This window comes from Camelus bactrianus, chromosome 9 (genome assembly GCF_048773025.1).
Source record: "Camelus bactrianus isolate YW-2024 breed Bactrian camel chromosome 9, ASM4877302v1, whole genome shotgun sequence".
NCBI classification, from domain to species: Eukaryota; Metazoa; Chordata; class Mammalia; order Artiodactyla; family Camelidae; genus Camelus; species Camelus bactrianus.
This window is the reverse complement of record NC_133547.1, coordinates 12333892-12355008: the sequence shown is the minus strand read 5'-3', so window position 1 is coordinate 12355008 and position 21117 is coordinate 12333892. Positions and strand designations below refer to the sequence as shown.

The following is a 21117-nucleotide window of genomic DNA, read 5'->3' as shown; positions in this document are numbered from 1 at the left end:
CATCTCCCACCATCTGTCCACCACTAGTAAACGACTGAGCGGTGACTCTGACCCTGGGCCTGGTGTGAAACACTAGAAGTTTCAGTCTACAGGGATTCTCTCGAATTTACATTGTGTCCCCAGAGTAGTGTCTTAGAGGCCCAGGCCTGTTCTTAAGTCGACTTTCTCTGCCACCTGTAATCCCTTGCGGCGCTGGGCGCTCCTGCATTAGAAATCCGCCCCTCCCCTAAATTACAGACAGGAAATTAATCCGAGATTCATAGTAAGGATGGGGCCACGATCCATTTCTCCCTTGACCCTCGCCCTTAGGCCTTCACAGTTATTTTTGGTTTTTTGGTTTTTGTTTTTCTGATTGCCCTAGACTGCCCAACGGACCTCAAGGACTGAGACCTTAGACATCCCAGAGCCAGTCTTCTGCACTCCAGGCCTCCCACACCCTAGGAAATAGTTGCCAGTCCCAGTTACCCCAGCTCTCGCTTATCGCAGGCACTGTGCTAAATGCTTTATATGCGTTACTCCATGGATGCCTCTCCTGAGAAACTGAGGCCCAGAGATACGGAGTCTATGCACGAGGTGCAAGTTCTTGCTTGGGGGTCAGACAAGAAAGGGTTTCAGCATGGCTTCCCCAGGTCCCCTCCGCTGGAAACCTCAGAAAGGCACCACAGCGCCATCGTGAGGACGGCATGAGATCCTGCGCATGTAGCGCCCAGCAAATGTTACCTCTCATTTTTGGTACCATCCACCTTTCGAAGCATTTTCTGTTGGACGTTGTAAAATTATTGTATTATTGGTAGCATTTTTAGTATAGGCCCACACAAAGTCTCTTATCTGAAAGGCTTGGGACTAGATGACTTGGATTCCGGATTTTTATTTTATTTTTTTTAATTTTAGAAGGCAGTAGAATGCGTAACACTATATATAGTGTTCCGCAGTACTCCCAGCCAGGGTCAGGGCAGCACTCCATGATCACGGTATCTCTGCTTCAAAGCATGTGTAGAGAGAAAAACATACTTAGTGGAATGGTTATAAATACTTGATGTCGATTCAGGCAGATCTTACTGCTTGAAGAGTTTGGGGCCTAATTTGTGAAGAAAGTTTCTGGATAGGAAACTGTAGCAATGCTTTTTTTTTTTTGATACCGTTATCAAAATAGATACAGTGAACCAGATGCAGACTGCATAGATTATGTAGGTTTACAGGCATTAAACAATTTATTTCAACGCATAATACCAGTTTATTACAGATAAATTAGAAAGAACACCAAAAAAAAAAAAATGAGAGAGAGAGAAAGAAAGAAAGAAAAGTTAAAAGAAAAAAGAATCAAGAAAGAACACAGGGCGTCCCCAATAAAATACTTGGATGATCAAACGATGTTAAAACCATTGATAAAAGTTTGCCGGAGAACAGTCCAGAATTGTTACCCAACAGATGACTTACTCATTACAGACGGGAAGAATGTACCTACCTAGAGGGCGGAGGTGGGTTTTGGCAGACACTCTCTTAACCAAGTGATCAAACAATATCCCCAGTAGTGGGGCAGAGTGACTCCAAGGGTCTCTTAATGTGACACTACAGGAAGTCCGCAAAACTGCCTGTGCAGAATTCTTGTTAAAAAAAAAAAAAAGAGTTAAACCTATTTAGTAATGATAAAATCATCAGTATTGAACACTGGGGCTATACCTAAGATAACTGACCGGGACTCTTCAAAAAAGCCAACATGAAAAACCAAAAAAGAGACCAAAGAGGCCTAACAACCAGACACAGGGCGTCCACCTTGACTGGGGCCCGATCTGGCCATTTCTTTTGGGCGCTGTCTTGCTTGAGGCCGATTTTCTTTTCCCGGCTGGTGAGCTTGCTTGTTCCTCGCCATTCTCAACTGAGAGACGAGGCTGGTGTCTGGAGGTGAGGGGAGCGTGCTTCCTGTTATAAATATTGGCCTGCTCTCCCCGCCGGCCTCGGCCTGAATGGGAGCTCTGTGTCCGGGTGTGGGGCTTGCCGCCCCGCGGGCCTCCCGTGTGAGTGGGGGCGGGGCCAGGAGCCCCACTTCCGGCTGCCCCTCCCCCTCCCCTCTTCCACAAGTGCCAGAATACTGCTGGCTTTTTCCAGAAGCCGGCACCTAGCCTAGTTAGTACTGCAGGCTGGCAGAGAGCTGGATCTCTTTAGGGAACCACCCTTTGATTCTTGTTTTATTGCCCATGAATTTTGGATGGCCTATGCCCTAGGGGACAGGGGAGGCGAAGGTGCAGGAAGCAAGGACAGACTGTTATGGGAGCCTTGGCTATCTTTTCTCACTCCTGCCTGCTCCCTACAATCCGGGTGGTGCTGGGCTCCCTCTTCCCTGCCGCCCTCTCCTGAATGCAGTGACCTCTTCACCCCGCTTCATGCCCCTAGGCTTCTACCCGGTTTGTCTGCCAGAAGCGTGTTGGAATCTCTCAGGTGTGGATGTCTCTGTGGTAGGCTGAATAATGACCCCTGAAAGATGCCCAAACCCTTTATCCTTGGAACATGTGAATGTTATCTAAGGTGGCCAAAAAATATTTTGCAGATGTGATTGAGTTAAGGACCTTGAGCTGGAGAAACTAGCCAGCATTATCTGGATGGGTTGTGAATAACGGTCCCCATGGTCCTTATAAAAGGGAGATCGGAGGAGTCAGTCAGAGGGAGGGCAGTGTGATGGCAGAAACAGAGATGGGAGTGAGGAGCTCTGAAGATGGAGGAAGGGGCCACAAACCCAGAATAACGGGACCGTAAGCCTACTAGTAGCTGCAAAAGGCAAGGACACAGATTCTCCACTCAGCACCTCCAGAAGGAATCAGTCCTGCCAACACCTAGACTTTAGCCCAGTGAAACAGATTTTTTTAAGGTTTGTTTGTTTGTTTGATGGAAGTATTGGGGATTGAACCCAGGACTCATGCATGCTAAGCATGTGCTCTACCACTGAGCTACACCCTTCCCCTGACACTTTGCTTTTATCATTTAAAATATGGTTTTTTTTCATTTAATTTATTTTTGAGGATTTTTCCATATTATTACAGAGAGCTTCCTTATTTATTTATTTTTTGTATGGTTGTACCTGATGTTTTTCTCTTGTCCTTTACTGATGAAACTATACGGTATTTCTAATATTTTGTTATTTCAAACAGCACTGCCGTGCACCATGTGTGTCATCATAGTAGACATTTCTAAAAGTGGCTCGGCCGGGTCACAAGATATGTGCACGGCTATAATTTTAAAAAGGAATGATAACAAATGTGGCTGAGGGTGTGGGGGAAATTGAAACCCTCCTACACTGCTGCTGGGGAAAATGTAAAATGGTGCAGCTGCTTTGGACAACAGCCTGACTGTTTCTCAAAATGTTGAACGTAGAGTTCCCATAAGACCTGCAGTTCCACTCCTAGGTAGACACTGTAGGGAAATGAAAATGTATGTCGATGCAAAAACTTGTACACAAGTGTTTATTGCGGGATTATTCATAGCATCCAAAAGATGGAAACAAGCTCAATGTCCATAAAAGAATGAACAGATAAACAGAATATGATGTATCTGTACAATGGAATTATTGGAATGGGATTATTTCGCCAGAAAAAGGAATGAAGTACTGATATATTCTACCACATGGATGGACCTTGAAATCACTATAAGTCAAAGGAGCCACACACTTAAGGCCACATGCTGTACTGATTCCATTTATTTGGGAATGACCAGAATAAGCAAATTTACAGAGGCAGACAGTAGACTAGTGGTTGCCAGGGGCTGAGGGAACTGCAGACAATGGGGTGATGATAATATTCTGGAATTAGATAGTGGTGGTGATTACACAACATTGTCAATATCCTAGAAATCCCAGAGTCACACCCTTTAAAATTATTCATTGTTTTGTTATGTAAATTATATCTCAATAAAAAACACACTACTTAAAAAAAGGTATGAGCATAAGATTTCGTCAGTGACTGCAGAATTACCCATGACTCACCAGTAATATATTCGAGCAGACATTTTTCCACGCTGCTGGATTTGCCAACATCTGTGGGGCTTGTGTATGGACAAGAATACTAACTATGTTATAACTTGTTCTTTGATAAAATTGTTAAACAGTTATTCTCATATATCAGATTTCCCTAGCCGTTTGAATTTGAACACTCCTTCCAAACGCAGTCACTTAAGCCCATCACAAGTCTGATATCAGATGATTGCAAATGTTGTAAATACTGTGACAAATAGACAAGGCAGTCGTGTGATATGATAATGATTATAAAACTAATTACTTGTGATGACACACGTCACAGATGTGCTGACACCATGGGTTTGAATTTGTTTATGATGGTTGTTGCAATTTGTTTTCTTTCCCGCTGGGAGTAAGATTTTACTCACCCAGCGTAAAGAGTCAGGGTTACTGCCTCAAGGCTACTGAGGTTTGGGGTGTAGGTGGAGTCAGTTTCAGGATGGCCAATGATTCAGGACCAGTGAGGAGATGGGGGAACACCCACCACGGTAGCCCACCAACGTGGTTGTTCCTCAGAACTGTCCACGGGATAGGTTCTGAACTAGCAGACAGGTTTCATTGATGGCCCTGGTCACGCTCCCACCCCCACAGAGTCATGTGTTTTGAGCATCTTCTTAGGCAGTGCAGGCTGTCACTCTTTGTTCTGAGCAGGACCTGTTTCTATCCAGTTAAATTTGAAGCCTTTTGTCAGTATGGCTTAATAAAACCCCAGGTTTTTTTTTTTAAACTTTTTTTTACTGAGTTATAGTCATTTTACAATGTTGTGCCAATTTTTTTATTGTGTTAAAAAATATATAACACAAAATCTGCCAATTTAGCCCCCTTTAAGTGGCATTAGTTGCAGTCCTAATGCTTTGCAACCATCACTGTTCTCTATTTCCCCAATTTTTCATCACTTCAAACAGAAACTCTGTACCCATTAAGCAGTAATTCTTCCTCCCTCCTACCCCAAGTCGCTGGGGACCTCTAATCTCCTTTCTGTCTCTATGAATTTGCCTATTCTATGTATTTCATATGAAATAGTAGAATCATACAGTATTTGTTCTTTTGTGTCTGGCTTATTTCACTCTGCATACTGTTTTCAAGGTTCATCTTGAAGAGAGTGCATCCATACTTCATTCTTTTCATGGCTGAATAGTATTCCACTGGCTGGATATAATTCCTTTTGGTTATCCCTTCATCAGTTAATGGATGTTTGGTTTGTATCTGCTTTTTGGCTATTGTAGATAAAGTTGCTATGAACATTCACCTACAAGTATCTGCTTGAGTCCCTGTTTCCAGTTCTTTGGGGTATGAACCTAGGAATGGAATTGCTGGGTCATACAGTTATAGTAATTCTACATTTAATGCTTTGAGAACCAACCAATCAGTTTCCTACAGTGGCTGCACCATTTTACATTCCCACCAGCAATGTATGACGGTTCCAATTTCTCTACATCCTCGCCAACACTTCTTTTCCATTTTTTACTATTATTATGGCCACCCTAGTAGGTGTGAAGTGCTATACAGCCCCAGCTTTTATTCTCAACCATCAAGATGTGAGATGTTCAACCCCTACATGTTTGCCAGTTCAGTGTGTCATCAAATGTTTTAAATCTGGGGTGGAGCTAGACTGCATGCTTAGCGTGCATGAGGTCCTGGGTTCAATCCCCAGTACCGCCATTTGAAAAGTAAGCAAATAAATGAGTAAACCTGATTACCTGCGCCGCTCTGCCAAAATAAAATAAAATAAGATTAATGCTTTAAATCTTTGCCTAAGACGTGAAAAATGGTAAGTCACCCAGTCTTAACTTTGCATTTCTCTTCTGATGAGAAAGTCGATCATCATTTCTTCTGTTTAAGAGTCACTTACATTTCTTTTCTCCCATGATTTGTCTGTTCATCGACCTTTGCCCACTTTCCTGTGGTTACTGGTCACGTGGTGTGTTTTAAAAATGGTGCATTTGTTGCAAACACTGGAAAACTGCAGGGGTGATGTCACAGAAGAACCTAATTTCCCAGCTTCTCTTAGAAATGGAAAGGCTTCCATTTCCCGGCCTGCACTCTCAGATGCAGGGAGGGGCTGTCAGAGAGGCTGCTCTGAGGGCTACACGGTCCCCCACCCGCATTCTGCTCTGCCTGGAACCATCACCTGTCACATGACCTGCCTGGCCCCGTGGGCATGTGCAATGACAGCTCCTGAGATCATCCTTTCCAAGCACTCAGCCCAGAGCCTGGCCCTGCAGACAACTGTTGGAGGAGGAACGAAATCTCAAAAACAAGCCTGGCCAGCTTCGTCTTAGTGATGCCGGCTAAGAGACCAGTTAATAAATTAGAAACACTTCTGCATGGGGATGATGTGCCGATTTAGATGGCAAAGAGTTAAAATGAAAGCACATTTCAGATAGAGGAAGATCGGAGCGGGAAAGGAAAGTTGCAAGTGAGGGGGATCAGGACACACTACCCCCAAATACAACCCCTTGGCAGACTGAATAGTTTAAGCTGAAGGAGTCTGAGAAAACAGAAGCAGGGTGATCACTCTGACCTCCTCCCCGCTTTGCCCTTCTTCCCCAAAACACGTCATAAAGCCCTTCTGTGAGAGGTGCCCTCCCCGCGCCTTAGGAAAGGAGCATCCTTATGTCTGAGGACAAAGGGAGACAAGAAGAACCCTAACAAGCAGAACTTGCTAATTCTCCCAAGTTTACTCCAATCACCTCACACTCCTGAGCCCGTTCCGTTCCTCCATGCCCACCCTCTCCTCGTCACACTGAGTATAAGAATCCACCCATCTTTGTCTCTCTGGGGCATCATTTCCTTATGAAGGCGGCTGGATCACAGAAAACTTAAATCAGCTATGGGCTTTTCTCCTGTTGACTTGTCCTTGTCAGTTTAATTTTCAGACCCAGCTGGGGACCCTCTTAGGGTCAAGGAAAACTTTTTCCTCCCTGACACAGAAAACCCATTTTGGGGAACGTGGGGCACAAAAAATATAGACAGAGGTAAAAGGATAAGTCTAGGGGTAGGTAAAGATGTAGGTGTAAGTATAGGCACACGTGCTCAGGTGCAGATACAGACAGAAACACACACACAGATCTGTGGGTACACACATGGAGTAAACACCAAGAAAGTAATCTCAGTGCACACACCACCCAGAGAGAACGCGTCTGCAGAGCCTGGGCCGGGTTGGCTTCTTTACTGGTAGAAGTGTGGGTGCCCACGTCATTGCTGTGGGTAGTTGGCCCTGGAGTTTGTAAGGCCGCCAAAGTATCAAGTGTCCATCCTCTCCCTCCCTCTGCCCCACGCAAATCCCCCAACGTCATCTCCCTGGAGGATCATCTATGGCCGCTGGAACAAACTGCCACAAATTTAGTGGTTTAAAACAACACATATTATGGCCATCATTCAAAAGTCCACAAATGACAAATGCTGGAGAGGCTGTGGAGAGAAGGGAACCCTCCTACACTGCTGGTGGGAATGCAGTTTGGTGCAGCCACAGTGGAAAACAGTATGGAGATTCCTCAAAAGACTAGGAATAGACTTACCACATGACCCAGGAATCCTGCTCCTGGGCATATATCCAGAAGGAACCCTAATTCAAAAAGACACCTGCACCCCAAAGTTCATAGCAGCACTATTTACAATAGCCAAGACATGGAAACAGCCTAAATGTCCATCAACAGATGACTGGATAAAGAAGATGTGGTATATTTATACAATGGAATACTATTCAGCCATAAAAACCGACAACATAACGCCATTTGCAGCAACATGGATGTTCCTGGAGAATGATATTCTAAGTGAAGTAAGCCAGAAAGATAAAGAAAAATACCATATGAGATCTCTCATATGTGGAATCTAAAAAAGAAAAAATAGAGAACATAAATACAAAACAGAAACAGACTCATAGACATAGAAAACAAACTTGTGGTTGCCAAGGGGGTGGGGGGTGGGAAGGGCCAGACTGGGATTTCAAAATGTAGAATAGATAAACAAGATTATACTGCATAGCACAGGGACATATATACAAGATCTTGTGGTAGCTCACAGGGGAAAAAAGTGACAATGAGTATATGTATGTTCATATATAACTGAAAAATTGTGCTCTACACTGGAATTTGACACAACATTGTAAAATGACTATTATTCAATAAAAAAGTTTAAAAAATAAAATAAATACATATATACATACATATGTACATACTGATTAAAGGGAATAAAATAAAATAAAATTGCATAACAATGATAAAAAAATAAAATAAAACAACACATATTTCTTCTCCTAGAGTTCTGGAGGTCAGAAGTCCAATGTCATCTTCATTGGGCTAGAGTCAAGACGTTGGCAGGGCTGCCTTCCTTCTGGAGGCTCTAGGGGAGAATCTGGGGTTTTTTGCCTCTTCCAGCTTCTAGCAGCTGCCAGCACCCTTTGGCTTGTGGTCGCATCACTCCAACCTCAGTTTCCTTCATCGTACTGCCTTCTACTTTTCTGCAGTCTAATCTCCCTCTGCCTCCCTCCTTATAAGGACACTTTGAGGGCCCTCTTGGATAATTGAGGATAATCTTCCCATCTCAAGACCCCGTAAAGCCCCTTTTGCCATGTTTGTAAATAACATTTACAAATTCCAGGCATGAGGACCTAAATAATTTGGGAGCCATTTATTCGGACTACCACAAGCCACAGTTCTTTTATTAATTCACTAATTAATTTAATTTTGGGGAGACATCATTCCCTTATAATTACTGCTTGCTAGACAACAGAGTTTGACATCATTTACAGTGACACCAGCATTCACAGAGGCTGACTATTACAGGCATGAAGGTCTATTATTTCCACAAAATGTCTTTTCACACTTCCCAAGTAGTTTTGCCTTTTAGCTATAAATGTCAGTTACCAGAGCCAAACTTGTTCTTAATAAGTAGAATTTTTATGTCCCATTCAATCAAAGAGTCTTTTTACATCTTTCTGGGCCTATTTATTTACACACGGGGAGTGGAAACTGTAACCAGGTGCTTTCATATCATAAGCATTCACACGTGATGCCCACTCTTCATAGGCGATCCAATTTCTCTAAAATAAAAGGAGTGACTCACAGCAGGACCACATAGATGGGGAAGTTCCCTATGGAGGAGACCTCATCCTCTCACATCTTCGGTTTCATCTCCTTGGGGTCCAGCTTCCGTGGCAAGGACCTCGTTTCAGAACATCACGGCTCTGCCTTACCCACGGCTCTTTTATTATAATAGTAGTCATCATTTCAATCGATATCACACCATAACATTCTGTAATTATGACTTTTTTGTGTCAGGTGCTGGGCTAAGGGCTTTAGGAATGTCATCTCATCTAATCCTCCCAGCAACCCCCGGAGGCAGGTACCATTGCTGTCCTTAAGATACAGGTGGAGACAACACAGAGCAGGGGGAGCCGGGATCTGACCCAGGAGCCCATCATTCTCATCACCATACTGGGCTGACCCGTCTCCGAGCATGAGAACCACAGTTACCCTCAGATGCCTCCTTCCCTGGGCAGAGGTTTCCTAAGGCCTTGTGTACACTGAATCTTGCAAACTGATTCGTTGTGGTGGCCTCTCCACAAACGCTTCCTGCCATAATTATGTGAAGTTGTCCCCCCACCTCTACCCCCAGCCCCTAGCAGGAGAGGCCCTGCTGAATCAGAGAACTAAGGCCAGTGGGTTTACCTGTTGGTGCCAGGCATACCATGGGGAATCTCTGAAAGCCCTGGGCTCAGGTCACACCTACACAAGTCGTACTTCTCGGGGATTGCTGGGCATGGTTTTCTCTAAGGCAGCGTTTGCCAGATATCAACTGTCTGTAACCTGGATCACTTTTGAAGATCCAGGCTTAGGAAGAAAGGCAGCCAGTAGCTTTTGTCATGCTGGCCAGCTGAGGCACCAGGAGCCCTGGGGTTACCAGAGAGTTGCTGACCCATGAGAAGAGAATTTGAAAAGAAACGAATGAATCTCTCCTTCATAAGCAATACCTCCCTGGGGCAAAGAAAGAGACAAGCAGCATTTATATGACTAATGACATGTGTGCTAGTGATGAGTTGCCCAATGACTCATGGGAGAGAATATGTATTTATTAACAACTGTAAAGTTTTGGGGAGAAAAAACTAAAAACAGATATCAAGCACACTGAACTATAAGGTCTTAGTTATCATTGATGAGAGTGAGGCTAATTTGAAGAGAGAGAGAAAGGGGAAAGGTCTAACTCGGTGGTAGAGCCATGTGCCTAGCATGCACAAGGTCCTGGGTTCCATCCCCAGTACCTCCATTAAAAATAAATGAATTAAATAAAATTAAAAAAAAATTAAAGATTGATTAAAAGATGTATAACTGAATCACTCTGCTGTACACCTGAAACCAACACAATTTTGTAAATCAACTATACTTCAGTTAAAAAAAAACTTAGAAAAAAAAAAAGGTGATGTGAGAGGTTGGGAAAAGCTGAGAGTTAGCTGTTCTAACAGAGATCCAAGTCAGAAGTTTGTTTTGGGGGGAGGGTATAGCTCAAATGGTAGAGCTCATGCTTAGTATGCATGAGCTCCTGGGTTCAATCCCCAGTACCTCCATTAAAGAAATAATAATAATAACCAAATAAAAATAAACCTAGTTACCTCCCCCCATCCCACCCCCCCAAAAGAAGTTTATTTTGCTCTCCTTATTTATCTCCAGGCTGATAAAATAGCTCTGCCCCCATGAAGTCAGTCAGGGACAGGGATATTGTTTCCTGCCAGGAGTTGGTCTTGTCTGTATGGTCAGGTGGCTTGTCACCACTACCACACCCTACATAACCATGCCTGGCTGCAAGGGAGTGTGGGAAATATAGGTTTTCTTTCTGGAGGGTCTTATGCCCAATAAGAGTCAATTACTATTGTATTTGTTAGCTACTGCTGTGTAACAAGTCATCCCCTCCAAAAAAAAAAAAAAACATAGTGACTTAAACAATAACACTTACATTTTATAGGGTCAGGAAGCTGGTGCCTCTGGCTCAGGGTATCTCCCCAAACTACAAGTAAGGTGTTGGCCAGAGCTGCAGTCATCTCAGAGCAACAGAGGGAGGATCCTTTTCCAAGCTTCCTGGTATGGTTGCTGTCAAGCCCCCAGTACTCACTGGCTGCTGGCCAGTGACACCAGTTCCTTGCCATGTGGGCCTGTTCACCAGGCAGCTCATAGCTTGGCTTCCCTCTGAGCAAGAAAGCAAGAAAGAGGGTGAGAGAGGGCACACAAGTGAGAAATTACAGTCTTTTTGTAGCCTAATCTCAGAAATGACATCCCATCACTTTTGCCATTTTCTATTTGTTCAAAGCCAGTCACTTGGTCCAGCCCATCCTCCAGAGGAGACTGTGCAGAGGATAAACACGAGGAGGCAGGGATCTTTGGGGACTGTCCTACAACTGTGGACCAAGAGGTGGTGGATTTGGGGGACAATTAGCTGTGTCTAGCACTGTTTCTCAAAGGGGAAGGCAGTAACTTATATCAGTGAGGGGGATGGCTTCTAGGTACCAAATAAGGACAGAGTGTTCATGCATGTGTTCTGGTGTCATTGGGGAGACATTTGTGCATGGAAAAGACTGATTTACTTCATGTTTTAAACTATTCTTCAATAGAAAAAAGATAAAAACAAACAAACAAATAAAACAAAATAAATTATTCTTCAATGTGTTAAAGCTACCAGTTAAAAATATTGTCTTCTTTAAGCTTCAAACCGCCACTTCCAAATATTAGTCTATTTATAAATCCAGTAAAATTTAACAGTCACTTTCTGGGAGATCTTTGATTAATGTTCAACCAACTCCAGTTTTAACAGCTTCACATCCCATTTAGAATCTGTCAATTAAGGGGGAGGGTATAGCTCAGAGGTAGAATGCATGCCTAGCATGCATGAGATCCTGGATTCAATCTCCAGTACCTCCACTAAAAAACAAAAACAAAACCAAAAAAAAACCCCCTTTATATTATAAAAAAGAGAACAGTAAAAGAAAAAAAAAATCTGTTAATTAAATTTCCTTAAATGTTCTGCTTTCAAAAATTTCAATTGTTCAATTTTCTTCAGATGCTCAACAGAAGTTTCTAAAAAGCAAACCTCACATACTTCACTGTCCTAATAAATTACAAGACTATCAAGATCTTTTAAATATTCTAGTACCGTTTACTCACTTCAAAAAATTCTCTTTCGCATCTAAGTGAAAAATTACAAGCCTAAAATAATGAATTACTCAATTATGCACTTTATGTTGGAAGGCTTACATTTATAGGACAAATTTGTCACACTTCCCCCATGCCAAATTCTCTTAAACATTTCAAATGTTTTAATTGCCAATTATCCCAGAGGATTCTTAAACATAACACAAATGTATTAATTCGGTGGGTTCAATTAACTTTCTCTAGTGTAAGCCTTCTTACCATTGAATATTTAAAAAACGCTCAAAAGGAAAATGTTACTAGTGAGGGGAGGTTAATTCTTGGCCAGAGATTTGGGTCTGGAACAGGAGCTCTGACTTGCTGGTTATGAAAAGATCCACTGGGCCCTTTTAAAATAGTTACCAAAACAAAGTGGCTTCACAGGCTACCAAGTTCTGGTCCCCTGGCCTGCATCCCAGGTAGGGTGCAACGTCACCTCACACGTGTACCATTTCCCCAGTGAAATCAGAGGAAGTCTGTGACGCTACCTGGGTTGCTCACAGCTGGATTGGCATCAGCTCATCTGTCTATGGGCCCAGCTCTATTCTGCATTCTTTCCTGAGTCTCGCTGTTGGGCTTGGCCACAACCTCTGGAGATAGTTAAATGACATCCAGTGTGTTAATGCCTTCACTTAGCATCTCTTTGCCTCTCTGCTCCTGGCCAGGCTGAAGTCAGAATTATGACCCAGAGATGAACAGGGATGTCTTGGAGGGTCCTGCAGGGATGGGAGATCAGTGATCTGTAGATTGTCCCTGGGATGGATCAACTCTCACTATTATGTCAGTGGGATGTGCGGAGGGTGCCACCAGCCTGGAATTGACCAGCTTGGGTGTTGGGGGAGCAGCTGGGCTCAAGTCTTTAACAACCTCAAAGACCCTGCAGCCAATCCAGCTATGAGCAACACACAGGTAGAAAATGAGAAATTCAGATAAACAAAACCAGGAAGGACAAAAGTCACCACTATCCACCCATCAGCATTGCAGTAACCCCGTAACACTTTATTTCTTATTCTTCTAAATACATATATCCGGAATACGAAACAAAGAAATACATAAATATATTTAAATAAATATATGGAGAGTTTAATTTGGCATATATATACACACCCCTACATATATGCATACTGTACAATATAACACACAACAGTACATATATATCAAAAAAAATTATATGATGGCTTTTTTTCCTGGCAATGGTCTCTACCCTTCGCTTCCTATAAATACCTATCTCATTCTTCATATTCAAATTCATACATGTGGCCCCAAAACATCCTCCAGAGCTGAATTGTCCAAACCAGTATCTACTCCAGGACCACATATCACATGTGGTCATGACTCTTAGGTCTGTTTCAATTGTCACAGTCCCCTTGGATGGTCCTGGCAGAACACCGCCCCCTCTGGGTGTGTCTGCAAGGTGGGAAGGCAGTTCAGGGTGGGGACCTCACAGCACACCTCATTTGCATCACATCAGGAGACCTGGAACTTCTTAGGGATCCAGCAGCAGTGAGGTCATGGCCCTGGACTACGGTGGGGACAGGCTGATCCTGCCAGTGCCTGGTTCTCTCACCTTCAGGACTAGAAACTCACAACGTGGTGTCGCTGTGACACTGTACCCACACCTGCTGCCTGCCAAATGCTTTTAACCCTGATTGATAACCTTTGGTGGGATGCTTCCCTTAGGGTTGGGAAATAGGGCTCTCTTTCACTCTTTCCACTGGAGAAGACCTTCTGTTCGTGCTTTCTTCTGTAAGAGTTTTTCTTCCTCAACTGGGACACTACTTACTCTGAACCAAGTATTCATCAAGGCAGTAACATTGTGTGTCTATTAAAAAGATCTGCTCTTTTGGCAAAATAATACATTTATGCCTATGGTTGGCAGAAATATTGCTCATTTATTCTCTCCATATTTCAAAAGAATTTCAAAATAACAAAAGAATTTTATACACCATACAATTCAGGGTACAGCTGGGCTCAGGGACCACTTCACTTTTCACAGAGTGGGCAGAAACATCTGTCTCTAAACATTTTTTGAGGTAGGTGACTTCCAGCTGTGAGTCCTGGTCCCAGTCTTGAAACCTCAGGAGGTTAAGTTCACCATCCACGGGGGCGGGAATTCTCTCAGCCATAGGGAGGAGGTTCCAGTCAGAGAGGAGGAGGCTTCCCGGGAGGCAGCGATAAAGCCTCTTGAGCAGAAACAGAGGAGACAAGGGCAGAGGGGACTGGGGCTGAACCAGAAGGGCCTTGGAGGGAGGGTGAGGAGTCCTCTCCAGTTCCAGCATTTCCCTGTGCTCACCCAGGGGTCTCCACTCTAGAACAAGTGGCTGCCTTAGAGAAACAGCAGCAGTTAAATCTGATGGAGGAACCCTTCTAGTAACTTCCAGAACCTGAAGACAGGTTCAGCCAAAAGCACCCTTAACTGGACCCAGGAGATCCTAGGATGCCAGGGAGCTATAAGCTCTTGACTAACGAATGAGATGTCCCAGCCAATGTTCACAGCTCCTGGAAGGCAGTCAGGTTGTTTTGCAAGAACAATCCTCGGCTAGAACAGTCGGATGCTCACAATCACACTGGAGTTGGTCAGATAGACTCCGCATTGCTCAGAGCAGAACTCCAAGTCCCACATCCAGTGTTCAAAAGACACAAAGCGGACACCTGTCTTGAGGTTGGAGAACACATGGCTGACCTGTAGGCAGAGAAAGAGGTAAGTCCCATTGTGCCATGGCCTTGCCCTCAAAAGCTGAGGTTGGGGCCTTCTGGCAGGTGGAATTTCCCACAGACGGCTGCGACAGCTCCTCCAGTGCCCCCTGTACTTCTAGAATCAGACCACTCCTCATCCAGGGTTGGTGTCTAATCCCCACTCCCCTTGAATCTGGGCGGGTTTGCTTGTAACCAACAGTGTGATAGACATGATGCTGAGTAACTTTCACCTAGTGACCTCCAAGGCTGGGTCAGAAAGGCAATGCAGCTTCTGTTGGATTCTTCAGAACCCTCATGGGGGAGCCCTGAGCCCCCAGGAAGCAGTCTGACTGGCCTGAAGCCGCCATGCTGTGAGGAAGCCCAAACTAGGCCACGGACAGAGGTCCCACGGCCAAGCTCTGAGACTAAACCAGGAGATGCTGGCCAACCACCAGCTGCTGTGTGCACACTGCACCCCACCCTGCCCCCAGCTCCAGCCAGTCTCTGTATGCAACTACATGAGAGTTGGAGCCAGAAGCTCCCAGCAGAGCCCCACTCAGAAACCAGGAGAGGTGATAGAATCACAGCTGTTGGTATTAAGCCACTAAACTTGGAGGCAATGTTATGCAGCAATAGTTCATGACAAGCTCCAGCATCCTTTCTCCACTCCCCTGTCAGAGACTCACCTGATGGGAGACACTGTTTCTCCACTTCCGGATGGGGAAAGGTTTAGGAGAGAAGTGATCCAGGACAGCTTGGTTGGCATCTAGAAGTCGAACAATTAGCTGATATATACAGTCAGTGCCTTGTCGGTCTGTCCGCCTGTGGGAGAAGGGAGACCTTGAAGAGTAGACTACCGCCCCATCTCTGAGTGTCTGCCTCCTCCACCCTAATGGCCCTCCCATGCATGCAAATCCAAAATGGTGCTGTGGTCCTTGCAACTTGCACTATCAGTGTCACTTGGGAGCGTGGCCCCAGTGCCTACCCGATGAATCTGTCTGCCCTAAACAAGCTCCCCAGCTGGTATGCACACAGTCATTTCAGAAGTGATGTAGGTCCGAGCACTGCTCTTCCCATAGGCTTACCCAAGAGGGCAACAGAAGTCTGGAATTGGATTCTTCCCTGGATGCTGCCTGGTGACCCTTCCCCTTGTCTAATTTTCATCTGTATCTTTTCCCTGTAATAAACTACATGTATACTAGTTTTCCGTGAGTTCTATGTCTTTCTAGTCAGTTACTGCACCTGAGGGTGGTTGCAGGAACCCCCCACATTGGCCGTTGGAAGGTGGTCTTGGGATTGTACCCTCCGACTTTGTAGTTGGCTGTAAAATTCTGAAAGATGTTGGTGGCTGGCTCTCTTACCCCAGATTTAATGGATGTGGAATGTGACCCAGGCTTTGAAATGTTCCCAGATGATATATGGCAAAATTTGGGAATCACTATTATAAAAGACACACCATTGCTCAAAGCAACACAAACATGCTATAATTCTTTGCTAAAAGGATTGAGTTAAAAACAGAAGTTGATTGTAAATAGATCTGCTAATGAGATGGGCTTTCAGAGAGAGGAAGTTTATGAAGTCTTCATTGAAGGTGAATCTGGTAAGACCAAAATTTCACATGGTCAGTTGGCCTGTGTCACCAGTACTCTTTACAGCCTGTATGCTGTACTGAGGGGCTTTCTATAAAAATGGAGGAGGACTGTGACATAGGAATTGGGAAACCATAACCATATCATTCTTCCAACAAAGACTGCATCGGTAGACGATCAGTTTATAACAGGGAACATAAAACTGTGGAAGAATTCAATTTGCCTCCCTTAAAATCATCTGGATCATGTATCCCTTGGAGGGTCATCAATGGACCCCAGTTTCAAGACCATCCCTTCAGACCACAAGCCCTGGAGTCAGACAGCTATGAACCTAATGCCAGGTCCTGCCAAGCCCTAGCTGTGCCACCAGGGAAAGTCGCCTCCCCTTCCTGAGCTTGTCAATTCGAGGTCTTCAAAGACACTTTCCCACAGGATCATGGATCATGAGGGTTTCCTAAAACAGTCACACTTCAAAGCACTGGCTGTGTGCTTGTCATGTAACCCCGTCTTACGAAGACAGGGAAACTGAGGCACACTGACTTGCCCAGGGCCACAAAGCTGCAAAGCTGGGGTGTGAACCTGGGAGTTCTGGCTCCAGAATCTGAATGCTTACCCCATGATCCGGTATTGCCCCCTCCTAAAGCAAGGAGCATCCACAGACAAGTCTAAGTTGGGCCCAAGTGCTCTGTATTGGACCCCATCTGACATCTTCCAATGCAGTTCCCTCTGGGGGCTAGGAGAGGGGTTCAGGGAGTGCACTCTGCTAATTCCTAAAAGCTCTGATGGTGGTTAAGTCATTTCCTGACCTGCTTTATCCTAAGGGGTTGTTAGGAGGCCTGAATGGAGTCACCTGTGAAAGGGCAGTGCTCAGCAAAAGGGCTGTTTTTGTCATCACACTCACCAGTCATAGACAGAAATCTCAACCTTGTCACTATCCAGGAGTTCGGGCCACAGACCCTCCTCCTCCAGGTCCAACACTTTCTTCCGGTAACAATACCTAAGAATGATGGAGAGAGATGGAATGAGAACAGGCAAGGATTCACAACGCCCTGGCCCTTGGGGAGTAGGGGCATTCCCTGTAGGAGGGCACAAAGGTGCTCAAAAAAGGGAACACATACGTGAGCCCGGCTTTATCCTGCAGGGACCAGCCATCCTGAACGCCCGGTACGGTCCATTTCTGGAAGCCTTCTGTTAAATAAAAAAGGTTTATGTCCGAGCTCCCCCCAGTCCTGCCAGAGCAGGAATAAGTCTCATGGGTGTTCCGTGCAGCCCCGCCCCTCCAGCCTCTCCCGCCGGCTCCCGTGAGGGACCCCTTTCCCTGGCTCCCCACTTTTGCTCTTGGGATTTTGGAGGAGATTGCGTCCTATGGGTCCGCGCGCGCAGAAGCGGCCCAGGAGGCAGGCACTGGCGGCGTCGGCGCGCGGCAGGCAGCTGCGGACGACCGGCCACAGGGCGCGGTGGTCCCGGGCCAGGATCTTCAGCCACAGGCCCGGGGCGTCCACCAGGGCGCGCCAGCGCCGGCACACCTGGCGGCAGCGGCCGAGCAGCGTGCGCGGGGGCAGGAGGCTCAGCACCGCCAGGAGCAGCTCCGGGGGCAGTTGGCTCAGGCCCATCACTTCCTCCGGTTCCGGCTCTGGCGCGGGGACCCCGACGGGATGGCCCGTGAAGGCCGAGGCGTCCGTGTTCTCTTCACCAGCCCCTGCTGCCAGTGGGAGAGATTCAGAGTCCAGGTGTCAGGGACCTGCAGCCACAGCCAGTCCCGCCCTTGCCGTTCACTCCCCAAGACAGTCAGCCTTAACCCCGCCAGCTGCCTCCCCATCCTCACCACCCCCAGCCCGGTCCTCAAGTCCCTAAAGTCCCCAGATTCCCAACCCATCCTTGTCGGGCGGACTATCTCAGCCCCTCTCCGCCACGCGCACCACCGCAGGCAGCGGCCAACCCCCTCTGCGGCCTCGCGGACCCCCAAGTCCTAACCCTGCATCTCAGCCAGATCTCCTCGTTGGTGGGCCTTCACTTTGCCTCACTTGCTCCCATGACCTCCGCAGCCCTTTTTATTTGCCTGCCCCTCCCTTCTTACTGTCCTGCCATCCACTCCCCTACACTGCCCAGACTACCAAGCCAGCCCCTCCCAGACCCATCCTCCTATTCTCCAGACACCCCTTCCTTCAGGCTGTATTTGGCCTGCAGGGTAAATCTAACCGCATAGACTAGGGTGGAGGTGGGGATGGCCAGATTCCAGGGATGGCCAGGTTCCAGAGTTGACCCTTCTTACTCCCCACCAGTAGTGCCTTGGAGTGTCCCTAACTCAGCTGTAAGGCTCTTGGCGCTGAACAACTACTGTTACTTTGGTCAGGTATCCGGGCAGGAGGCCTCATATCCGTTAATGCCTGTAAAAATTCCCGTCACCTTTAAGGGACGGGCAACACTATGCCTGAGATCACTTCACAGGAGAAAGCAGGCTCCAGCAGGAACCAAATGCATTTCTATTTGATTCTCTGATTGAGTGCTCTAACCAGTGATAACCCCAGCCAACCTTCAGCGAGCATTTATTCTACCAGTGAGGGTAGCAACATCCTGTAGTAGATAATGGTATGTACCCACTTCACAGGTGAGAAAACTGAAGCCAAGTGACCTACCCAAGATCACACAGCTAGTAGCTGACACAGCTGGGATTCAGACCTAGCCAGGCTGCCTCTAAAATCCTTGCTTTTAACCTCTATACAAACTCTACCCAATAAAAGTAAAATGTGAGCTATACATACAATTTTAAGTATCAGGAAGTAAAACTAGACGTGGATTCCTGCCTACATGTGACTTACCTTCTAGGGGAGAGACATGGTAAATAGGAGGCAGAGAAAACCAATTATACGCTGTTGGGGAAATCATTAAAAATAAAATCTCCTGCCAACACCCTCTCCCCAGAATCCTCTCCACAAACATAGAAAAGATGAAACAGTTTTATTATTGAAGTGTTGAATCTGACTGTAATGCACACAGTCATGGTGAGCAGTAGACGTCACATGTAAATTATGTCCTGTGTTGAAAGGGAATCAGTGCTGTGGAAAAGTGGAGCAGGGAAGGGAATGGGGGGTAAGCAGTCTGGGTGGGGAGACCCTGAATTCCGAGAGATGAATTGACAATTATATGGGCCTAATTTTTTTTTTCAATACATGGATTTTCAAGAAAATGTTTACTATTGAGGTTTTCAACCAGATCCCAAAGTAGAACAGGGTAAGAGCACTGGCTCCAACAGTTCACTCCAGACCAATCTACCTTCATGTCTACTCCCCTCTATTTGCTCTCCTAGGGAATTTGAAACAAATCTCAGAAATCACACCGTTCTGTCCATAGCAATAGTTTATTTTTAATGTAATGTGTAAGCTGTGGGAATCTGTTTGATAATGAGATTATGGAAATTGACTGTGACCCAACTATGAGTTCAAAAATAGTTTAAAAAACCTCAAGTAGGATAAAAGGGCAGATACTGACAAGTGATTTTCCTTTCCATTCTTCAATTTCCTTCTCAGAGACAATCTCTGTTAATTCTTGGGATTATATCCAAATCTGTACTCTGATTAAAAGGAAAAACAAATATAATTGGATTTCAAAAGGGCTTACCACCTAGCAGATAACAATTAGAGGATAATGGTTCCCAGGAGGGGAGGGTGTACAAAGCACCCCAGGGGCATTTGGGGAAAGTTGTGGGTGCATTTTGGTGTCACAGTAATGGGATGCTATTTGGAAGCGGTGCCTAGGACAGGGCCACCCGGGGGAGAATGGTCCTGGATTCCTCCTCCTAGTCAAAGTTCTGTATGTTTCCATGTAGGAGGAAATCCTGTGAATCTGAGTCTAGAACCCAATTCCAGCTTGCATGTAAATGTAAAGTGTGTTAATAGACACTGATGCTCCAGGAATGCAGCTACTGGGTTAATCAGAAGATTGTCCTTGACTTTGTCGGCACTTTGCTGCTTGTGCCGCAGGTGAGAAAAACCACAGGATCTCTTCATCATGGTGGTACCCACTGTGTGTCTTACGAAGCTTTAGGGATCCACAGAGAGGTCCGAAAATCTTGGGGCTCTATCATATTCCCAGGGGAGATTTAAAAATCTGAACTCTGAATCAGGTCTGCATTTGTAATAAATTCGCAAGGGATGCTGATGGCTGCACTCTGTGGACCACACTTTGAGTAGCTGAATCTTATTGGGATCAAGCCCAAGCATCGTTTCCATATTGAAATAGGTATTCTTTTAATTATAAATTTCTCTCCTTTTCCCTCACATTTACACTATATATGTATGAGGGGCATTTTATTAACATTTAAAGAATCTCAGGTGAGGCAGTTTCACTATCTAAGTATTTCATTTCAAGATAGTAAAGGCTGCACGAGACATTATTTACTACCTACGGTGGTAGGGGTTGGTTGGCTCTGACAGAGAAGCAACCAGTATGGCCAGGTGAGTGGGGACGCAGGTGCATCTCACTGCTGGAGGTGTGGTTGGGAAGTTGGGGGAAAAACCCTGCCAGTCTGGTTCGCAGAAGTGGAAAATTCCTGAATCTCAGGGCACTGGGAGGCAGGCTGCATCAATAGTTCCAATGACATTAGAAGCTCCACGACATTGGCTTTCCTGACCCCGGCTTTCCTGACCCCGGTTCTCCTATGCATCAATAGTTC

General features: G+C 45.6%; 1 protein-coding gene across 1 annotated transcript; it reads right to left on the bottom strand.

Annotated features, from left to right (window-relative positions):
* Nucleotides 1-14719: 14719 nt before the first annotated feature.
* LOC105062892 (F-box only protein 27-like) lies at nt 14720-18820 on the bottom strand. The gene is made up of 6 exons (XM_074370856.1): nt 18790-18820; nt 17776-18147; nt 17564-17633; nt 17347-17442; nt 15543-15678; nt 14720-14863 (listed from the first exon to the last, which is right to left on the bottom strand). Exons 1-6 carry the CDS (start codon nt 18818-18820, stop codon nt 14720-14722), a joined length of 849 nt encoding a protein of 282 aa, XP_074226957.1.
* Between the last annotated feature and the right edge of the window lie 2297 nt (nt 18821-21117).

What these genes read in the sequence shown, in the direction of transcription:
- LOC105062892 (XM_074370856.1), bottom strand. Translation starts at nt 18,820, where the DNA reads ATGAGGCCTCCTGCCCGGATACCTGACCAAA. An exon ending in GAGATTTCTGTCTATGACTG is followed by an intron (nt 15,679 to 17,346) that starts GTGAGTGTGATG and finishes CTTCTCCCACAG; the next exon opens with GCGGACAGACCGACAAGGCA. An exon ending in GAAACAGTGTCTCCCATCAG is followed by an intron (nt 14,864 to 15,542) that starts GTGAGTCTCTGA and finishes CTCTGCCTACAG; the next exon opens with GTCAGCCATGTGTTCTCCAA.